The sequence below is a fragment of the Babylonia areolata genome, chromosome 1 (assembly GCF_041734735.1).
Source record: "Babylonia areolata isolate BAREFJ2019XMU chromosome 1, ASM4173473v1, whole genome shotgun sequence".
Lineage (NCBI taxonomy): Eukaryota > Metazoa > Mollusca > Gastropoda > Neogastropoda > Buccinidae > Babylonia > Babylonia areolata.
In genome coordinates, this window is record NC_134876.1 from 62,106,809 (window position 1) to 62,128,240 (window position 21,432).

The following is a 21,432-nucleotide window of genomic DNA, read 5'->3' on the forward strand; positions in this document are numbered from 1 at the left end:
TAACACCACCACCACCTACACAAAAGGCAGCCACATACTGCAAAACATCTGCATAATTACAATCACTTTATTACCTCAGTAAGCTGAATTTAAGCAACAGCAGAAGCTACAGACGATGGACATGCAGAATCAGAATCAAAATCACAATTGCCCCAGTTAGAGAAAATAAGAGTGGTCAGTGTGTTTTTGTCCTCCTTCCTTCTCACACATAGGATATCACTTCTCAATGTATGGTCAGTGTGTAGTGTTTTTGTCCACCTCCATTTCACACATAATGGAGATCCTAGTTAATGTGTGCATGTGTGGTCGGTGTGTCCTTGTCCTTCCCGGTCACACACAGTGTATATATCCCCACGATGTGTGCATATGTGGTCAACGTGCAGTTTCTTTGTCCCCCTCCACCCCCCACCCCCCTCACATATAGTCTATCCCCACTCAATGTGTGCATATGTGGTCAATAAAAAGTGTTTTTGTCAACCTCCACTCCCTCAGCCTCACACATAGTGTATCCTTGCTCAATGTGTACACGTATTGTCAGTGTGTAGTGCCTTTTTATTTATTTATATATATATTTTTTTTAATGTGCAGGATCTTTGTCTTCCTTCCCTCTCACACATCCCAACTCAATGTGTGCACGTGTGGTCAACGTGCAGTGTCTTCACCCTTCTTCTCCTTTACCCTTTCACACATAGTGTAGGCCCCGGGTGGCCCCCAGACCTCGACGCCTGCGGGTGGAGGTGTAGTACTGCATGACAGTGTTGACCCAGTCCTTGTAGTGGGCCACGTTGGTGTAGACCCCCGGGGAGAAGCTGGCGGCACAACCCTGGCCCCATGACGTCACGCCGGCCAGCTTCCACACCCCGTCCTTGTGCACCACCATGGGGCCGCCGGAGTCGCCCTGCACGTGAAACACGGACGTAACGTGTTTGCGCGTTGATGCATGTCCCGACATACACACGCACGTGAAGGCTGCATAGGCCGTGGCGTGCACTGATGCACGCATAAACACACACACACATACACACACACGTGCGCGCTTGCGCATACACATACACGCACACACACATATTTGCATGTAAAGTTAATTAGACAAGGCAAATGGAATGTATCAATGGTAAAACGGCACACACACACACACACACACACACACACACACACACACACACGCACGCACCCACACAAATACACACACATACGTGTTTGCATGCGTACACACACACACACACACACACACACACACACACACACACACCACCCCTTTTCCCGCCTGTTTTGTCTGATATCATTTCAAGTGGAAAAGTATAAAATCAAAGACGACTGCTACCACTGCTGCACCACATATACACATACAGCACCACCAATTTCTCATTCACGTAAAGGCCAAGTAAAAGACATTATCTCCAAAACAGATTTCTGTATGTTTGCTGAAATGACACACACACACACACACACACACACTCACACACTCTCTCTCTCTCATTACGAGCTTGCAGTCTTTCTCTTGACAGCCTTGTATGTTACATATGTTATTGATTTAATCAACTCGTCCCACCCCCTCGCCTCCATACGCACACACACACACCCCTCTCTTGTCAAAACACTTTTTTTTTAAGTTATTGAAAATCAAAAACAAAAAAATGTCTATGTACGCGTATGCCTCAAATTTTTCCTCCCTCCCTCAATCCTTTCCGCCCCCTTTCCCCCCTCCTCCCCTTCCCCCCTACTAGTACCCCCCGCCCCCTCGCTAACCGCACCATCAGCAGTAGTAGGGGGCATGGTCACGACAACCACAAACTCCCATCAAACAAACGACGAAGAATCTACGTTAGTGGTATATTGAGAGAAAAGTGCCGACCATAAAACTACCAAGTCTATGAACCGCGAAAAAGAAAATCATTTTGATGATAATAACTTGACATGCTTGATTGAACAGTGCAGTGGACCAGTCTCCCAGGCACACAAACACAAGGCACAAGACACAACCCTCCACCGACACACATAACTAAATACCTCAGCCCCACCCTCCATATACAAACACATATGAATACAATATCATTCCCACGTATGTTTACACATTATCACTCACTGTGGTATATAAACTTTGCGTGAGTCTCCATAGATACCTAAAGCGCCACTCGGCGAAATTAAGCAAACAGACGAGCGCAAGCGCTTACACACATACACAAAGACACAGACACACACATACACACACGTGTATCTATGTGTCTGTCTCTTGGAGGTACACCAGAAACATCTAGTTTTATGGTTCCTTCACCAAATAGTGTGTGTGTGTGTGTGTGTGTGTGTGTGTGTGTGTGTGTGTGTGTGTGTGTGTGTGTGTGTTTGTGCGCGCGCGCGCATGTGTGTGTGTTTATTTGTGTCTGTGTGTTTTCATCACCTCCCCAACCATCCTTCCCCACTCCGATCTCTCTCCGCCACACACACACACACACACACACACACACACACACACACACACACACACACACTCATGTTACATCGATCCGACAAACAAATAATGCACATGCACTGGGCATACATTTATGCAGCTACACTTCCATCCATCTCCCACAGTCCACACAGACAGAGAGACAGACAGACAGTCACACACACACACACACACACACACACACACACACACACACACACACACACACACACAGAGTCACAGTTTTTTGCCACTGTGGTCACAAAAACAGACCACTGATGTGGAAAAGACACAGTAGTTAAGACTTCAGTGAACAGCATGAAACTTTTAAGGTCCGTTCAGGTAAGTGGCCGTCAGCCCTTGTCACCGCATGGAACAAGATCGATCGTTGCAGTTGAAAGGTAACAGTATTATTGACCCGTTCCTTTCCAGTCTGCCTCTACCGATAACACGGTGATAGGATCAGAAACTAAAGCTTCGTTGCATTCTGTTATTGGGGAAAAGAAAATCAGAGAAAAAAAGAAGAAGAAAAAAAAAGAAAGAAAGAAAAAAAAGAACGCAAGCAGCAGTCTGAAATGGAACTGGGGTAGAAATCACCACCGTCCGGTAAAGAAAACATCAGATCTGCTGGAATTTTGGTGACTTTGCATTATGATATTAATATTTGGTTTATCATTCATCTTTTCAGTTGGTTATTTATGTAGTTATTCATCATTATTTACTTTTCAGATTATGATTTCTTAATAGTCATTGTCATATAGGCTGCTACTATTTCACACACACACACACACACACACACACACGACAATCTACCGGAAGATCTGCTGTCCTTTGAAGAATACAAGACAACACACACAGCTTTCACTTTGCCTGGATGGACGCACTGAAGCGAATAACATGACAGGGACAAAAACTGCCCACACACAAGAGGCCGCAGAGATAACGCTAAAAATCAGTACCACCTAGTACAAGGACTAGATGTTAGTCCATGCACACAGAGTAGTATCGATAAATCCTTTGGTACTAACTTCCACAAGGCGAACCCCCATTCCCTCCCCCCCCCCACGCCCCCCCCCCCCCAAAAAAAAAAGAACAAGAAGAAGAAGATAGAAACGAAAAATAAAAATAAAAAAAAATAAAGGAAAAGAAAATGTAGTAAAAAGAACGAAGTATAGGCAATAAAAAATGTGTATTCGTATTCGTAAAACAAAACAAATTTTCATGAAATATAGTGGAAAATTAAATAAGTCGAGATAGAATAATATATCAGCTAAAGATATGAACACAGCAGAAAATCCTATAATTAACTCAATTTTTTCCATCGACGACTCATACATGCATGCTAATTTCAGTTCTCAGCTCTCTCTTCCTCTTCTTTTTCTTCCTGTTAGTAATGACAGGATCAGCATCAGCTTATCATGGTTGGTGCATGGGGTGTTTTTCTGTTTCCATAACCAACTGAACTCTGACATAAAATTCAATGACGGGATCTTTAACGTGTGTGTGATCTACAGCATGCGAAAACACAGAGGGGTTAGCAGGTCTGTTTATCTGCTGACATCGGAGATCCTAAAGATATAATTTTTCTTTCTTTTTTTTCTTTTTGAATATTTTCTGTTGGAATTCCATCATGCCAGTAAAAATGATTTTGTAAGTAACATTTGAGGCATTTCAAATGCATCTATGTAAAAACAATATTTGACAGATTCGATCACGTTAGTTGACATCGTACAATACAGTGGTCAAATGTTGATCATGATACTCAGTTTGAGTGGTCTTCGCAATCTTTCATTTACTATTACAAGGGTTTGAAAAAATATTGTGTTCGCGCATTCCAGTGGTGTAAAAACAGACACAGTTCCCTTATCAGTGTCAGTCACGATCTCCAAATAAGTAACCTTCTGCCGCCGCAACACCTGCCCGCCCCTCCCTCCTCCTCCTCAGCTCCCCCACCCCCAAAACCCCCAGCTGACCTGGCAGGTGTCCACACCGCCCATCCTCTCCCCGGCACACAGCTCCCCCTCCGTGATGGGCCGGTTCAGCAGGTAAGAACACACCTCGTTGGTCAGCACGGGAACGTTGGCCTTGTACAGGTAGCGGGTTCCGTAGCCACCTGGGGAACAGGAGAGGTATGATTACATCGTTTCTCCAGAGACTTGGGAGGATGGAATATCTCAACAGGTACGTGTGTGTGTGTGTGTGTGTGTGTGTGTGTGTGTGTGTGTGTGTGTGTGTGTGTGTGACTACATCATTAAGCACAAAACATGCTTTAACGCTCTCTCTCTCTCTCTCTCTCTCTCGCTCTCACACACACACACACACACACACACACACACACACACACACACATTTTGATCAAGATACTAGCCGACAGTTTACACTTTAATCAAAAGCAGATCTATAACTTGTAAAAGTCTTTGGCTTTCCCCCAAAGTCAAGTTTTAAATCACGTTTCCAATCCATCAAACGCAGTCATCAACTTCAACAGCTCTCTCCAAACCTAAACAAAATCGCCTTGCTTCTGAACGCCACCACCCCCCCCCCCCCAATCACCCTCCTCCCCCCCCCCCCCGCCCCCCCCACACACTCCCCCCACCCAGTTCCCCTCTACCTGCTGCTTCCCTAAACCGGTGTCCAACTCACCACCCATTCTCACCCCCGGTATCTCCTGTCCTCCACCCCACTCCACACCCACCCGCCTGCCTGCAACAACAAGGTCACCGACACCCCGGCACCCACCCCTCCCACCTTGACCCCAGCATAGCTGTAGCAAGGTAAAAAATTAATAGCTCCCAGCCCCAGCTGTGAGGAACGAGATAACAGTCCCCAGACCTCTGAGGACCTAACTTGAGTAGCAGACCCTCAATAGGCTATACACAATGTCAACAGTTCCTGTTTAGTTGTCCAGAAACACCCCCACCCACCCCGCCCAACCTACCCTGCCCACAAGAATTCACTTCAGAGAGACCCCACTGGACAAACACCTGTCACCCTTAGGGCACAGTCCCTTCCACTCAGGACTGAATAATTGTGTGGAACGGTGGCCTTGTGGTAATGTGCTCAGTCGACTACGACTACGCGAGAACCCACGCGTTCGAGTCCCACTTATGATTTTTACACCCCACCCCACCTCTGACTAGACCTTGAGTGGCGATCTGGATGCTAGTTAGTCATTCGGGTGAGACGATAAACCAAGGTTCGTCAAAATTTTTAATCTCTGCTCTCAGCTCTTTGGAAGTCTGACCTAAAAATCTAAACTTAGTCTCTGTCCAAAATAGCTCTTCCCGTCCCTATCTCCGTCTATAGTTTCTCTAGCTTTTATTTTTCTTTTCATTTCTTTACATAATTATATTTTGTCACGTCTTTCATCCCTATAATTCGACAGAGTTATGCATGCGGGCCGGGTGAATGTCTGGTGTGAAAGCGCTTGGATTTGTCTCCGCAGTACCGTAATCACAACAACAATCATAATGATAATGATAAGGAGAAGAAGAATAACATAGTCACATTTTTCATTATCATTACAAATTGTATAATACAATTAATAGTGTCATTATCATCAACATCATCATTATTATCATTCATTATTATTCATTGTGTGTGTGTGTACCACTGTGGGCGGCTCCCCATCCAGTGATGGTGCAGGTGAGGTGCTGGAAGGACTCTGTCTTGTCCGGCAGACACACGGGACGCACGTAGCGGGAGTACGTGGACACGTTGGAGGTGGCTATCCGCAGCATGGCGATGTCGTTACCTCCCTCCACCTGCACGTGGATAGGTACTCACAGGTAGACCGTCATGTTGTACTATCCTCTTATAGTACTCGTACAGGGAATGGCGAGACTATTTCTTTGCTTGCTTTGTTTTGTTTCGTTTTTAAATCGAATGTTTCGTTTCAGTTGTTGATGCTGTACGATTGCCCTTTTTTTTATACTCGTATAATTATGACCCAACGCTCAGCTTTCATCAAAGATTGATACAAGCTTACAGCTGGGCCAACAGCAAAGTGAGAGCTGTGTGATCAATGTTTTCTCCACTGCAATGGTAAGTTATTTACAGCTAAGTCTTTTGTGAAGGACTATGACACTGAAATTAGGAGGCAATATTGCACTGGGTCTAAGTGCTGCAGTCTTTTGGGCTAGTTGGCCTTTGGGAACGCCAACGCTCGGACTGTTCTAAAACCCTTTTGGCCGAGAGAGTGGGCAACTTGAAGACACTTTCCATGATAGTCAAATTCAAGCGCAGATAGGACAACAGATGCCCCCTCTGTTGTTCTGGTGGTCATAGTCGGACACGACTATCATACATACACTGATACTCGTTTGTCTCATTTAGCTGATCATGTACTTTTGCTTTGATTTTCTTTCGGTTGTTGTTGTTGTTGTTTTTCTAATACTCAGTTTTTCCGTTTATTTGATCCTGCAAGTCAGTATCCTTCCACAATGGCTCAGCGGCACTGTGAATCAGTGAAATGGCCGTCGGAATGATACTGACCGAGCTGAAGCTGCTGTGGACGATGAGGGTGTCCACCTTGACCAGCTTCTCGTGGCCGTCCACCGCCCCTCGGTCATACTCCCCCAGGATGGCGTTCCAGGCAAAGGGGTTCTTGTTGCTGCTCCGCGGGCACATCACGCCACGGCAGTCATTCACACAAGTGGATTAGTACTAGCTGTTGAGATACAGATACAGACACAGCCAGTCCCTCTGTGTGTGGGTGGGGTGTGGGTGTATGTGACAACGATCATGATCACATTCCAGTCACGGATAAACAATCACTTATGAACATTCCGATAAAAACAGAATCCGTAATGACCATTCTAGGAAAAAAAACAACAACCCATGACTACGAGAGAGGAGAGACTCTGAGAGAGAGAGCGAGAGAAGAGTCGTAACGTAGACCCCACTGTCTTCATTTTCCTTAAGGAAGGGAAAGGAGCGTCAAAAATTAGTCTTTACTTTTCATCTTTAAAACGGATTTGCTCTGGTGAAAGGGGTGCGGCCTTGATGCATACATAGGCACCGTGGCACACACACACACACACACACACACACATCAGTATATATAAATGCACACACACACACACACACACACACACACACACGGCACACACACACACACACAATTATATATATATATATATATATATATATATATATATATATATATATATATATTTATAATTAACAAATAGTAAAGAGTGGTAACTCTCTCCATTCACAAGGTACACAACTTCAAGTCAGTGCTGCTTACGCTACCGATGCAGCTAGCACACAGGTAAATAAAAGGTACATTGGAACAAACCCAGACACTTCCTCAAAAAAAGGAAGCGCCGGGCCTGTCCTTATACCAATCATTTGACATGTGCACACAGCAACAAAGACGGAAGAAATGTGCAAACAACACACACGCACACACACACACATATATATATATATAAACCACAGCATCTCACCTCTCAAAACAGTGCGCCGCAGTCAGTATCCACTTGTCACTGATGAGGACACCCCCACACATGTGGTGGCCGTTATTGGTAGAGGACCTCAGCGAGACCTGTATCAATAATAATGATAATGATAATACTGATAGTAACAGTGATCGTAACAATGGTAGTTTGGTAATTATAAAATCACTTCACACACTCTTTGTAAACAGATGATGTATATGACACTGCTTTTCCAACTCCCGGCACAAATTGCTCACACACACACACACACACACACACACACACACACACACACATGTGTATGTATATATATATATATATATATATGTATGTATCTTTCTCTCTCGTTTTTTCTCTCTCTCTTTTCTTCCTGAATTAAGTTAATGATGTAAGAATGTCGCACTGCATGTTGTAATCGTGTCAGTATCATATGTAAATTTATTGCTATTTACGCTTGTATTATTTCTGTTGTTGTTGTTCTCGGTAGAATTTTTGTGTGTTTCTTGTAATTTGTTTAGTTCCATATTATCCTTTCCAGACCCCCACTTCCCCCATTTCTTCCTTTTTTTAATTAAAAAAAAAATTCTTCTCTTTTTTTTATGAGGGCAAGATGTAAAAAAGCTGTATAAGCTTATTTTTTAACCCTCAATAAAGATCATTTTGACTTGATTTTGACTTGACTTGACACACAAATACACACGCAGTTTTAGAATCACACACAAAACTCCATGTAGCTCCAGTGGATGAAAAGCAGGAACTGCCGTGGAGGACAAAGAGATATAAAGACCTGTGTGCACTGCACAAGATACACCGATATTCAAAGGTTTTTTTTTATATGATGACTAGCAATCTGTAACACCAAGAAGTCATATATAGATATACTACTCTGTGATTGGGAGTTTTCAAAGTGTTTTATATGATGACTAGCAATCTGTAACATCAAGAAGTCATATATAGGTCTACAACTCTGTGATATGTGGGAGTTGATGTCCGCTGAGATGTAAATAACTGACCTTTATTTTCTTTTGGAGGTAAGGGGAGGGTGTGTGTGTGTGTGTGTGTGTGTGTGTGTGTGTGTGTGTGTGTGTTAGAGTGTATATGTGTTCATCAGTGAGTGTAAGTCCTGTTTTTAATTTTCTTTATCGATATTTAGTTTTTAAGCACTGTCGGATATCGTGTGCTCCCTGTGACTGAGCTGAAGACAATGACAAATTATACTGAAATAATTAACAAATACGACGGTATTTTCTACCTGCCATGGAAACTCTCCCCGCCGTGTCCGGGTACCGCCAACGATCCTGTGAGAAGCCACGGGCGGGTCAGGGTAGGTCACTCCACACTGACCTGGTGTGGGTCGAAACGATTAATGTTCCCATAATGAATAATGCGGCACCCAGTGATTCATATGTGGTCGGTGAACTTAAGTCATGAACTTGACGTGAAATGAAGAAACTCTTAAACACACCTCTCTCTCTGTCTGTCTGTCTCTCCCTCTCTCTATATATAATACGGGCTGGAAATGAGTCTGTCCTTCCGGGACTGGCTAGACCTGCATTAAGGCAATTAACGGAAATACGTTACTCAATCATACACACACTGCGCTTTCTTGCCGGCACGCACGCACACACACACACACACAGATATAGAGTCACACTACACTGCACACACACAACTAAATCCAAAGCCATCGTGAAAAACCCCACTTGAAACTGTGCTAACCCGGAGCCAGTGGAGGTTCCACGGACTGATGTGTAGGAGGGATGCAGCACATCTCCTGGAAGCCACACCCACTGAGGGTGTAGTAGTAGCCATCCAGACACCGATTGTACGCAGAGTTGATGCACGTGCCGCCCTGGACCGTTTCACAGGCTGTTCCATCAAGGTCCGGACCATCATGCAAGTCGCGGAGATTCGTGTTAGACGGGAAATTGAATGTCACTTCATGTGCATGCGTCTTTCTCGGTGTATGTGCGTGTGTTTATCACTGTGTGTGTGTGTTTGCCGCATATTCATGAGTATCTGTAGGTAGGTGAGAGAGAGAGAGAGAGAGAGAGGGGGGGGGGGGGGGAGAAGGAAAAAACAACAACCCCAAAACAGAGACATGTATGTGTTTACTTGTGTTTATGTGTTCATCAGCGAAAGTCCTGCTGATGTTTGTTGCTAAAGAAGACAGTTCAGTTCAAAACACTGCTGCCCGCAGCATTGTAGCCAGTACAGTAGGCCTATTGTCCATTAAAACTCGTCACTTTACGCCCTGTGGTGTGTCACGTTCGTCGAAATGAATGCCGGCAGTTTTATGGCAGCCTAGCCATATGCTTATGACAGTAGGCGTACTTTTTATGCTAAACTTCAACAGGTCTGCACATATGTTGACCTGGGAGATCGGAAAAATCTCCACTCGTTACTCACCAGGCGCCGTTACCGTGATTCGAACCCGGGATCCTCAGATTGAAAGTCCAACGCATATTGCGCCCGTCTTGGATTCGATCCTGGTATCGATACGTCAGATAATACATGTACAAATGAACGTTCGAATCAGTTGCAGCCCACGAATGCAGAAAACGTACAGTAGGTCATATACAAATGAGAAAAACATGAAAGAGAAACAGGCTACAGTAAGAGAAGATAGAGAGAGAGATAGAGAGAGAGAGAGAGAGAGAGAGAGAGAGAGATGATTTTAGGCTACGATGGGATGTACTTACTGCTTGCTTGCGCGTACACTGTGCACTTAAACATCAAAAGAAAAACAGTCAAAACCTTGACACTCATGGTGGAACTGACTAGAACCAAGTTGAACAAGTCTGCTGCCTGTTACCTTACTGGTCATCCGGTCGGCTGTGGCCTTTCTAACCGATTATACACCGAGGAAAAGGGCGTATCTTATCATATGGTGGCGGTCACAGTCTCGTGGATAAGGCCAGAAATGATCTTATTGAATTAGGACAACCTCTTATCTTTTTATTCTTAGCAGATGCATGGTTCTTCTGGGCATGGGTAGCAGTTGGTTTTTACAGGATTTTATTTCAAAATGCTATTAGTAAAAAAAAAAAAAATAAAATAAATGACGTTCTGGACAGCAGTTTAGTGTTGGATCAACCACATTGTTCAGAGATACTCTTGTATGTATTAAAAACTATTATCATTTTAACTTTGCTATTTTCAAATGAGATGGTCAATGCAAACAGGGTAAGTCTGTATTTTTCTTTATCTCAGAGAATGCTGTTACTGACGGGATCTTTGAGGTGTTTCTGGACGCGAACATACCAAGGGAGTTAAACAGTAGAAAGATTGCTGATTTATCCAAACGTACAGACAGAACAAAAAGTGACTGAAAATAGCGTAAACGAATATCAACTCTAAATCAAATGGGCACAAATCGTGCCTGTCCAGTCAATATTTTGTTTAACCGGTACCAAATTATGATGCAGGAACACGGAATTAATGAGTCGGTACTTTCAGATGAATATTCAGTCATGGTGGACTCAAACCCTTTGGTCATGGACTATCCTTCCCTCTGACATTTTTCCAGATCCTGTGTGCATATTTCTATTTTGTATGAAGTAGGCTTATACTTACAATGCAATGCCAAGCAAGAAAAATGTCAGAGAGATGGGGAGGAAACGATAGACTGAAATATTTCAACAGATTGGATAACATTCGTTTAACATTATTTCAATACCATCAGCCTGTGATCATAAGCAACTTTATTCCTGTGATCGAGTGAATGTGCTGCTATAGTTTTGTCAGCCAAATGCAGGCAAAAGGTGAGTTACTGTGTTGTCCACTGTACAGTGAAGGTACTGGTGCAATGTTTCCAATATATCTTTGAAGTCTGTTGATAGTATTTATCTTTCAACAGTGTTAATGTAGCTTTCAAAGGATGAAATAACAATGAAATATTTTTAACAGATATAAAAATCTTAGCTTATTGAACTTCGTGTCCGAGCAGTGTTCACTCAAATTTGGTTCATTAAGATGGTTTCCACCTTCTGACACATGCATAAACTACAAGCAAAAGGGAATCAATTTCTAGTTTTTCCCACTGGTTTCCACAAGTCAATTTTGATAAGAAATGGTTGTTGTCAGAATATTTTCTGTTTCTCCACATTAGTATGACAGGGAAGCCTGCTGAGATAGTCAATTCCCTTGGGTTGAATGGATTAATCACAGAGTTTATATATATGTGTGTGTAAAAAGCACACCGATTTCTACCTGGCTGTATTCCTGAGAACACAAATTTCATTTGATGAGTACCTAGTCTGGGAGCATATGCTGAATTCTACAGATACCCTTGGGTTCTGTGTGTCAGATCTCTTGCAGTACACTGTCCTGTGAATTAATGGATAAAAATTAAAAAGTCCATCCATAGGAATTCAGTATGAGACAGATGCAGATTTCAAAGTTGTTTCTAGTTTCTGCTCAAGAAGTGACAAACATTATTCTGGAAACTTGCCCAGCAAGAAACCATCTTTAGGGAGAAAAACAAAGAAAGAAAAAAAGGCCAGATGCTGTTATTTACAAATATAGATGGGTACAGGTTGCTAGCATTTGAAATTCTGACAAGTCTCCAAAAAACGAAATGGATTTACAACACATATGTAGGTATAAAAACAATTCCTGCCATATAAAAAGCTGCATGACTATTTTAGGAAATTTTCTTTACAAACAGTCCTTCCAAATAACATTGTGATCCAGGTCCACTCAGTCATAAAGACGATTCGCCTCCATGGTTAAAGGTCTGAGCTGAACATCCATAGTTATTTGGTTTTTATTTTAAACTGTTCACTTTTATCATTTCTATCTTTTATAATCTTTTTAAAAGCTTTAACAGAACATTCCTATTTTCGCCCATTGGTTTAACTATGGCTTAAAACTCTTCAGTTATAGCTGGAGGGAAATGCTGGAGCAGATGGTTGGACCGAGTTATTTCTTAAACTGTTAAATCATAATTGGTTTGATTTCTGAGATCAAGACTTGTCACACATTAAATATGTGGAAATTATTTTTGAGCTAAGTGCCATTTTCTTCCCAGTCTGAAATTTTGTTACTTTCAGATGAACAAAGCAGGATCACAGTGGTTCACTTTTAACTAAAATTGTATTAAAAAAGAGAAAAGAAAAAAAAGCTGTACGGTTTTTATGAGCAAAGTATGCTATTTCCAAAGACAAGTGTGTTTGGTCATGTTTTATTCTTTGTCAATTTAAAAGACCTGCTACTGGATGTGAGCAAGAACCACAACAGTCCATCCCAAAATTGTGACAGTGAGTGTAGTAAAGTCTGCAGCTGAAAATTTTCTGTTTTGAATGAAAGATATGGGAAGTGTAAAATATGTTGTTATCACTGTAATAGCAAAAGAAACAAACAAAAATGAATGAAACACGACCATCATTGACTGCATTTTGCAAAATGTTTAATGGGGTACATGGGGAAAGATAAAAAAAAGTAGTAAAACAACACACCCAACACAGAACTTCAACTGCAGATGAACCACACAGATAATCGCTGTCCTTGTCTTTAAATCAAGATTTTAAAAACCCAGTCTTTAAAGCAGGATCCCTCAGTGTGAAATCCAGCGAAGTAAGACCACGTGTTGCTGTTCCTTTGAAGCAAAGCAGCATATGGCAGCCTCTGGTCCCAAGAGCGGAAATCACAAACGAATACCAGGGTCCAGCCACATGAAAATTTTGTGGAAGGCATGGAGCTGATGATCTACTTCGATCTGTAATGCAAATGAAATAAAAAAGAGAGACATTCAGATTAGTCAAAGGTGGATTTGTCTCAGTCCAAACTGAAGCAATGTTTTAAAGACATGGAATTGTTAAAGATTTAGAATAGCAATAAATACTGTACATGAGTTGTAATGTTTACACTGGGTGACAAAAAAAAGGTAGGAACAAAACCAACGTCTGACCAAAGGACAATGTCAAATCCAGAAATCTAAACATGGATTGATGTTGACTGTGGACAATAATATGAGGATCCACAAATGTCTAAGGTGAGAAGTATCTGGAGATACATAGATAAAAAACAACAACACCCAAACATGCTTTTGACTGTTTGAGGTAATGATACACTGACTGACTTGTGGTTCGGAAGGTTGAAGAAGATATCTGAGCGAGCGAGCGAGAGAGAGAGAGAGAGAGAGAGATTATTTTGACTAATGTGCAAAGTATGCAGTGCTGAAGTATCATGCTACCCTAGCCAGTCTGGTTAAACAAGTCTGCCATCCATGTTCAAAGCCAAAATATGCATACTGATGAAAAGTATTTCAAAATTTTAACAGAAGACCATCTTGCATGAAATGTGGTCCAGTTAGTGGCAAGCCGAAAATTAATAGCTCCTTTCCTCAATTCGTGACTAAGATCATACTTTTAGTTTTTATACAAAATTTGCATCCTAACGTTTTACAAGTCAATATTTTTAATTAATGATGGAGACACATACAACAGTTTTCAGTTTCAGTAGCTCAAGGAGGCGTCACTACATTCGGACTAAACCATATACACTACACCACATCTGTCAAGCAGATGCCTGACCAGCAGCGTAACCCAACGCGCTTAGTCAGGCCTTGAGAAAAAAAGAAAAAAAAGGGGGGGAATAAATAATAGATAAGCTTACATAAATAAATAAATAATAATTATAATATAGAAAAAGGTAGTAATAATAATAATTAAAAAAGAAAAAAGACAAAAAAAGACAACAATGATGATAAATAAGCAAATAAATGTAAAACATGAAGACACATTCACACATACACCCACACATGCATAACAGATATGCACCAAACATGCAGTTTCACAGATATGAAAGCACAGTCAAATACATATAAACGTACATGAGCTCCAACACACACACACCACACACATTACCCTGCACCTCCTCTACCCCCCCTCCTCCACACTCATTTCTAGTCTACGTATCGCAGCTTCCACGGCACACACACACTCACAGAGATGAACACTTACTTGTACAAGCACACACACATACACCCATATCTCCCACCCCCAACCCCACACACATATATACAAAGATATATATATATATATATATATTCCAATATCCTGTTGCTGCCACAGTGTAGGCATGCATACACTCACATACTTAATCCTCTACCCCCCCCCCCCACCCACCCCCAACACTTACACTCTCTCGCATGCACAAACGCACTCAAAAGCACACCCACACATACACACACACACAGAGGCTGCCACTGATTGGCCGCAAGACGGATGGGAAAACATACAACAACAACAAAGAAAAGTAAAAGGAGCCAAATCAAACAGGTTTTTAAGGCTGCCACAGAAAATAGGGCCACACATAAAAAACCACTGTGCTAAAACTGTGTACAGCAATAACATGTTAAGTCTCCAACACAGAATGCAAACAGGCATGAAAACAAAAATATCTGAAGACCAAATAGAAATAATATACAAACCTTGCCCTCATCTTTCTCCTCTTGCGCTTCAGCCTCCTCATTCTCTTCTTTCTCCACTGAAAAGAAGAAAACAAACTGAAAAACACTGCAGTCTGAACTTTTTTCTCTCTCTTTTTTTGAAGATTCAAAGAAATTGAATCCTTTCACCCCTTTTGGGGTGTGGAGGATACTACTACTACTTCTGCGTTCACTTGTATGCACACGAGTCGGCTTTTACGTGTATGACCGTTTTTACCCCGCCATGTAGGCAGCCATACTCCGTTTTTGGGGGTGTGCATGCTGGGTATGTTCTTGTTTCCATAACCCACCGAACGCTGACATGGATTACAGGATCTTTAACGTGCGTATTTGATCTTCTGCTTGCATATACACACGAAGGGGGTTCAGGCACTAGCAGGTTTGCACATATGTTGACCTGGGAGATCGTAAAAATCTCCACCCTTTACCCACCAGGCGCCGTCACTGTGATTCGAACCCGGGACCCTCAGACTGACAGCCCAACGCTTTAACCACTTGGCTATTGCGCCCGTCATGGAGGATACAAAAACAGTACATACTCATTGAATCACAACTTCGGTCCAACAACGTCTTCAAAACACGCAAAAACGCACATCCACACAAGCGCTAATGATAATGATTTGTAACAAAACAAAACAAGTATGAAAACCAAACAGTCATAACCGCTGTTAATCAAAATATTCTTGATGAAGTTTAGCCACTCTGATGGGAAATCTGTATCTGAAAATAATCTGCATAAAACAGAATATGCTTTACATGATAATTCATCAGTTGCATCATCAATTAATCCTGACCAAAACACACCATCTGCACTTTACAAGAACTGAAATGGGAAATATACCTTTTCCTCTCCCAATACATGGCCACAACCAGGTTCATTTGTTATAGTGCATGACCCAGTGTCTTAAGAACTGCTTTCCCCCCTCCAGTGTTCTCCCACTTCTTTTTAATAATTATGATCATCTTAAAGACATTACTGGTGCATTCTGTTCATGCTAATTACGCGATTTTGTTATTCATGAGCAAAATCACGCGCCAGTGCGAGAAATATATTATGTGCAAAGAAACAGGCACAGGAAGATGATTTCATCTTTTGATGTGCTGCAGAGTTGCTCTGAATGACATGTTGCCTTGACCAGCAAGAATCTCTCTACTCCTGCCGCAAGGCGGAAAAAAGAAAACACCTTCCTACTGGATCTCACAAGAATTATGCATAATTAGCATGAACAAAATGCACCTGTAATGTCTTTAAGATGAACATAATTATCAAAAAAGAGTAGGAGAACACTGGGGTGGGGGGGTGGGGGGGGAAGCAGTTAAGACACTGTAAAAAAAAAAAAAACAGACCATAACCAAGTTCAATATGAGACTGGGTCATGCACTATAATAGGATGTCCTTGCAGCGATATCACAGTATGCATGACATCTCTGCTGTCACCGACATAGCTGAGTGGGAAAAACATACTAGCAGTTGCTGGAGATTGACAATGCAAGAGGGGATCTAGTCAGCTGAGAAATGAACATATGAACAAGGTTAGGCCAAGAAGACTACCTTGTGGTACACCACTAGTTACCTTAACCTTCAATGATTTACTACTATTTACACTTTCAAACTGTGATCTTCCATTTAGAAAGTCTCTGATCCATGATAGTAGCTTGCCTTTTATCCCATCGCCTTCCAGTTTGTTTATGAGTCTGTGATGGGGAACTGCATCAAAAGCTTTTCTTAGATCAAGGTAGACTGCATTGACTAGAACCCTCTCATCTAACATGACTAACCAATCTCGTAATGTAACAAGTAGTTGTGTAACACACAAGCGCCCTCTGGTAAATCCAAACTGTTCTCTAGATAACAGATCATGTTTGGTTAAATATTGGCAGACAGCGTCTCGAATAAAACCCTCAAAAACTTTACAGACAACTGATGTTAGGCTGATTGGATAGTTACCTGCAGAATTCTTGTTAACTTTCTTAAAAATAGGTCGTACTTCTGCTTCTTTCCAAGCTTTTGGTATTGCACCCTTTTCTTGTGTTCTATCAAACAAGATCTTAAGTGGGTGAGCAATAACTTCAGCAAGCTCTATTAATACTCGTGGGTGTATCTCATCAGGTCCTGGGGACTTCGATGGGTTTAGGCTCTTTAGAGCTTTTTTCATCCGTTCAACTGTGACCTCCACATTGGAAATTTCTGTAACCTCTGTCTTGCACGAAAACTCTGGAAAATACGTTGCTCTCCTCAGTAAAAACACTAGCAAAAAAGCTGTTTAGCACAGTTGCTTTTTCTGAGTCATTTTGTGTTTAGGTACCATCTTCCTTTAATAGATTAGCAACTTATTCTCTTGGCAGAGTTTTACTTGCAACATAACGGAAGAATCCTTTTGGATTATGCTTAAGACTCTTTAGCTAATTTAGTTTCCTTAGCTTTCACATTTTTTCTTGACTCCCATGTTACTTGGTTTCTAGCACGTGCATACATTTTATAGTTCTCATTTGTGGGATATTTCTTGTATTTTTTAAAGGCTCTGCGCTTTTGATGAATTTTATCTACAAGTGACTGGGGAATGGGGTCTCGTCTTTGTTTATTGGAGGGTCCTTGTTTGAATAATTTTTTTTGAATAAATTTGTTCATGGACTTTATTATTACATCATGAATAAGTTCCCAAGTTTCATCCACAGATGTCTCATTTGTCAAAAGGTCATCCCAGTTAATCTCGCCTATGCAATGCTTCATGCCTTCGTAATCTCCTTTATCTAGTTGATATTTCACGGAGTGACCAGATGGGTGTTCCCACCTGATCTGAACATCAAAGTAGAGGGCAGAATGGTGGCTCTTCCCTAGAGGGGGCCAGTAATCCAAAGTGGAGACATTTTCATATGAGTTAGTAAACAATAGATCTAGCACATTGGGTTTTTGTAAACCTCTATAATGAGTGGGCTCGGAAGCCATTTGTACAACGTAATTTTGTTGTACACAATCCAAAAATTTCATAGCTGGATGGTCCTCATTTTTACAACCTATCACATTTTGCCAGTCAATTACTGGATAATTAAAATCTGAGACAATAACCTTGTTTTTAAAACTGTTAAATACATAGTTTATTAGTTTAATTACACTAGCATGATCCTCATAATCCGAGTTGGGAGATCTGTACACTACTCCAAAAATGATGTGCTCGTTACTACCAGGTAATGATATTTTACAACAAAATCGAAGGAGAAAAGATCGTTTCAATTTCTGCAATCCTGGACACCTCCCACCTTTCCCGCACAACAGACTGACACCTCTTCCCTTGTTTGTAAAACCTGTATAACCAGGAAGTACAAAATTTTCAATTTTAACCTTGGAATTTTTTGGTAACACTTCAGTTAAAGCAATAATATCAAAGTTGTGTATATTACACAGTAGTCCCACCTCATTTAGTTTGTCAGCATTTGCATAATAGCATTTCAGAGAAGAAAACTTATGAGAACAAGAATTGTTTGCTGGTCTATGTACAAAACACTTATTTACATTGTTCTTCGTTCCCTCGGCACTGGGAAGTCAAATTTGAGCAGGGCTACTTGCCACTGCTTCTCCCGCTTCTTCCCTCCCCGCTAAGTTCCCGTCCCTTCCGCTCTTGATTATAGCATCTCTTTCAGCACGAGACATCACATCACCTTTGTGCCAGACCACACCCTCTCTGTTGTCTTTCCGCTGTTTGAACTCATCTCTCTTGACTTTATCTTCTTGTCTTTCTTTCTGTGTCTTGTCAGCAGCAATGCCAACAGACTTCTAGGAGTCGTGCTCTCTCAGTTTCCTGGCATTTCTCAGGATGTGTGTTTTGCATGCGGTATCAGTCAGAATGACCTTGATGGGTCTGGGTCTGGGATCACTTTGAGTTTTTTCCCTCTTTCTGCCGAGTCGGATGATGCCATTCGTAGCCACTTTGCTACTGTTAAACACTGGACTTACATGTGTGAGGATTTCTGCGATCTGCTTTGCATCATTCACAGCTGTGTCTCCCTGAGCCTTGCTCTCACACTCTTTTACATTGAACACCACAATGTTATTCTTCCTCCTCTCCTTTTCGTGCTGCTCATCGAGGTACTCTTTGACCTGCACCCAGATCTGATTCTCTACTCTGTCCTCTTTTTGCAGCAGCTTCAGGATTGCCTGGTTCTGCTGTTGGAGGGTTTTGACAATTTCGAAAAGTGCCTCCAGCTTTTCCCACTGCTCTGCTATTCTGTCTCCAGGAGTGACTTTTTTGCACTCAACCTCACAGAGGCTGCAGAACCATTTGAAACTCGTTGGTTTGGCAGTTTCCAGGAAGTCGTACTCGAGGGAGACACCTCAGTACACCCAAGATGGACCCATCCACTACATCTGTCACATTTAATAGATTTGGCGTTTTTGCCAATTATTTTCATGCAGATGCGGCAAGGGGTGGGTACATCATCATCGTCCAGGAATACTACAGGGGAAGTGGTGCCGGATGAATGGCACTCAGCTGCAAAGCTCCCACTCTTTGAGCGAGTCTCTCCAACTTGGGTCCAGTGTGCTTGACTGGCCGAAGGTGCCTTGGCACTGGCTAAAGGGCTACCATCATGACTTTTGTTACGTACTCCCTAGTTTCTGGTGTTAACCATCTTGAAATTTTGATTATCACACACTCAGTCCCTTGGGATAAACAAGTTAAACTCAGATAAGATGAACAAGTAGACCACTCATCTTTAGTTTCCAACATTTGAAGAAAGTTTTAGCCAGGAAGAAAAGATAGTCAAAATAAAGAAAAATGAAAAGCAGTGCAATAATAAAAAGTGGTTATTTAAAGAGAATGATAAGAGTAGTCGTGTCTCTGTTAAGTGTATGTCAACTTTCACTTGTGAAAAGCTTGGCTGACACAATGTAATCGAGTTCACTCAAGTCATGCCACCATCACAGCCACCGCATAAACTAGCTGTAAGAGCCACTCAATGGGCTTTTTTCACCCTTTTTGCTAAGACCCAATTTTTTACACCACAAAAATACTATTTAAATAATTGGATGACCAAAAATTTAGAGATAATAGAGTGAAATAGGGTGAAAACTGAAGCGGTAATTTAGTACACGTCCGCCATCTTGTCAAGGGCAGTCACTTGTTTCTACAATTTTAGAGTTATGCATGTGTGTGAATGACTGGTGAGAAAGTGCTATTTGTCTCTGCACAAGATTCAGCGCTATATAAATACCATTATTATTATTATCATTATTAAATAGTCAACTGATTATAATCCACCTCACAGGAGGGACACCAGAGGGGTTGTTTCAAGAAGGCAACACTGAGGGCTCAACAGTCATTCCAGCCACTACACCCAGTGTAGCAACTATTTGATAGCAACTAAGTTTCTGCATAATCTACTAGCACCCTCAAAAGGAGGCTGGATCCACACACTGATTCCCCAGCTGAAGTGAGTTCTCACAAAACACACATTCGCATTCATACGCCAGCTCCCATGACAACAAACTCAAACGTATGAATGCAAACTGCCACAGAATGACAGATACACAAGGTGTGGAAAAGATCTCCATGAGCGTAGAGTCCAGCGCGTTTTCAGTCTACTGTATTTGAAAGGGCCCATATTGGCCATAAAATCCCCGCACCATTATTAGGAAATCAGCGCATTGTTGATTTGGTGATGATGCTTACCTTCGTGGAAAAACTATGGTACCCATACTGCTCGCCATACACCTTGCATGCACACTGTTACAGTTAAAATGTCCAATGCATGTCTAAAAGGTCAATCAACTTGCAAGATAAAAACGTCTTTGTACGCCATACACTGTTTCTAAACGAAGAAACAATGAACACTAACACTGTAACACAAAGCATGTGACGTTCTGGCTAGCATCTGATCTTAAGAAAAAATAAAGGTTAGAATACATACCTTAGCCCTCATCTTTCCAGCAACTGAAACAAAAGAAAAGAATAAATGAAATTACTGGCTGTTATATTCAGATGAAAGCAATATTACTGAATATACATGCGATTGGTTTTCACATGTGGTAATTCTAACACAGCCTCACCTGCGGACGACAAGGTAGAGAGTGCAAGTGCGGAAGCCGGAAGCGGAAACAAGCTGGGTGCCCA

At 41.8% G+C, this 21,432-nt stretch overlaps 1 protein-coding gene and 1 long non-coding RNA gene across 2 annotated transcripts; both read right to left on the reverse strand.

The window, feature by feature from the left end:
* Nucleotides 1-578: 578 nt before the first annotated feature.
* Nucleotides 579-7,123, reverse strand: LOC143292995 (coagulation factor XI-like). The gene is made up of 4 exons (XM_076603767.1): nucleotides 6,923-7,123; nucleotides 6,039-6,192; nucleotides 4,402-4,541; nucleotides 579-898 (listed from the first exon to the last, which is right to left on the reverse strand). The coding sequence occupies exons 1-4, from the start codon at nucleotides 7,055-7,057 to the stop codon at nucleotides 683-685; spliced, it is 645 nt and encodes a 214-aa protein (XP_076459882.1). The 5' UTR covers nucleotides 7,058-7,123; the 3' UTR covers nucleotides 579-682.
* A 6,142-nt stretch (nucleotides 7,124-13,265) lies between these two features.
* LOC143285091 (uncharacterized) lies at nucleotides 13,266-21,431 on the reverse strand. The gene is made up of 4 exons (XR_013055664.1): nucleotides 21,369-21,431; nucleotides 21,230-21,252; nucleotides 15,308-15,363; nucleotides 13,266-13,591 (listed from the first exon to the last, which is right to left on the reverse strand). It is a non-coding gene; the product is annotated as an uncharacterized LOC143285091 (long non-coding RNA).
* Between the last annotated feature and the right edge of the window lies 1 nt (nucleotide 21,432).

Bases quoted from the DNA above. Each gene is read 5' to 3' on its own strand.
- LOC143292995 (XM_076603767.1), bottom strand. From the start codon at position 7,057: ATGTGCCCGCGGAGCAGCAACAAGAACCCCTTTGCCTGGAACGCCATC. The intron at 6,193-6,922 runs GTCAGTATCATT...ATCCACGTGCAG, and splicing joins TCCACAGCAGCTTCAGCTCG to GTGGAGGGAGGTAACGACAT. The intron at 4,542-6,038 runs GTACACACACAC...CCTGTTCCCCAG, and splicing joins ATGGGGAGCCGCCCACAGTG to GTGGCTACGGAACCCGCTAC.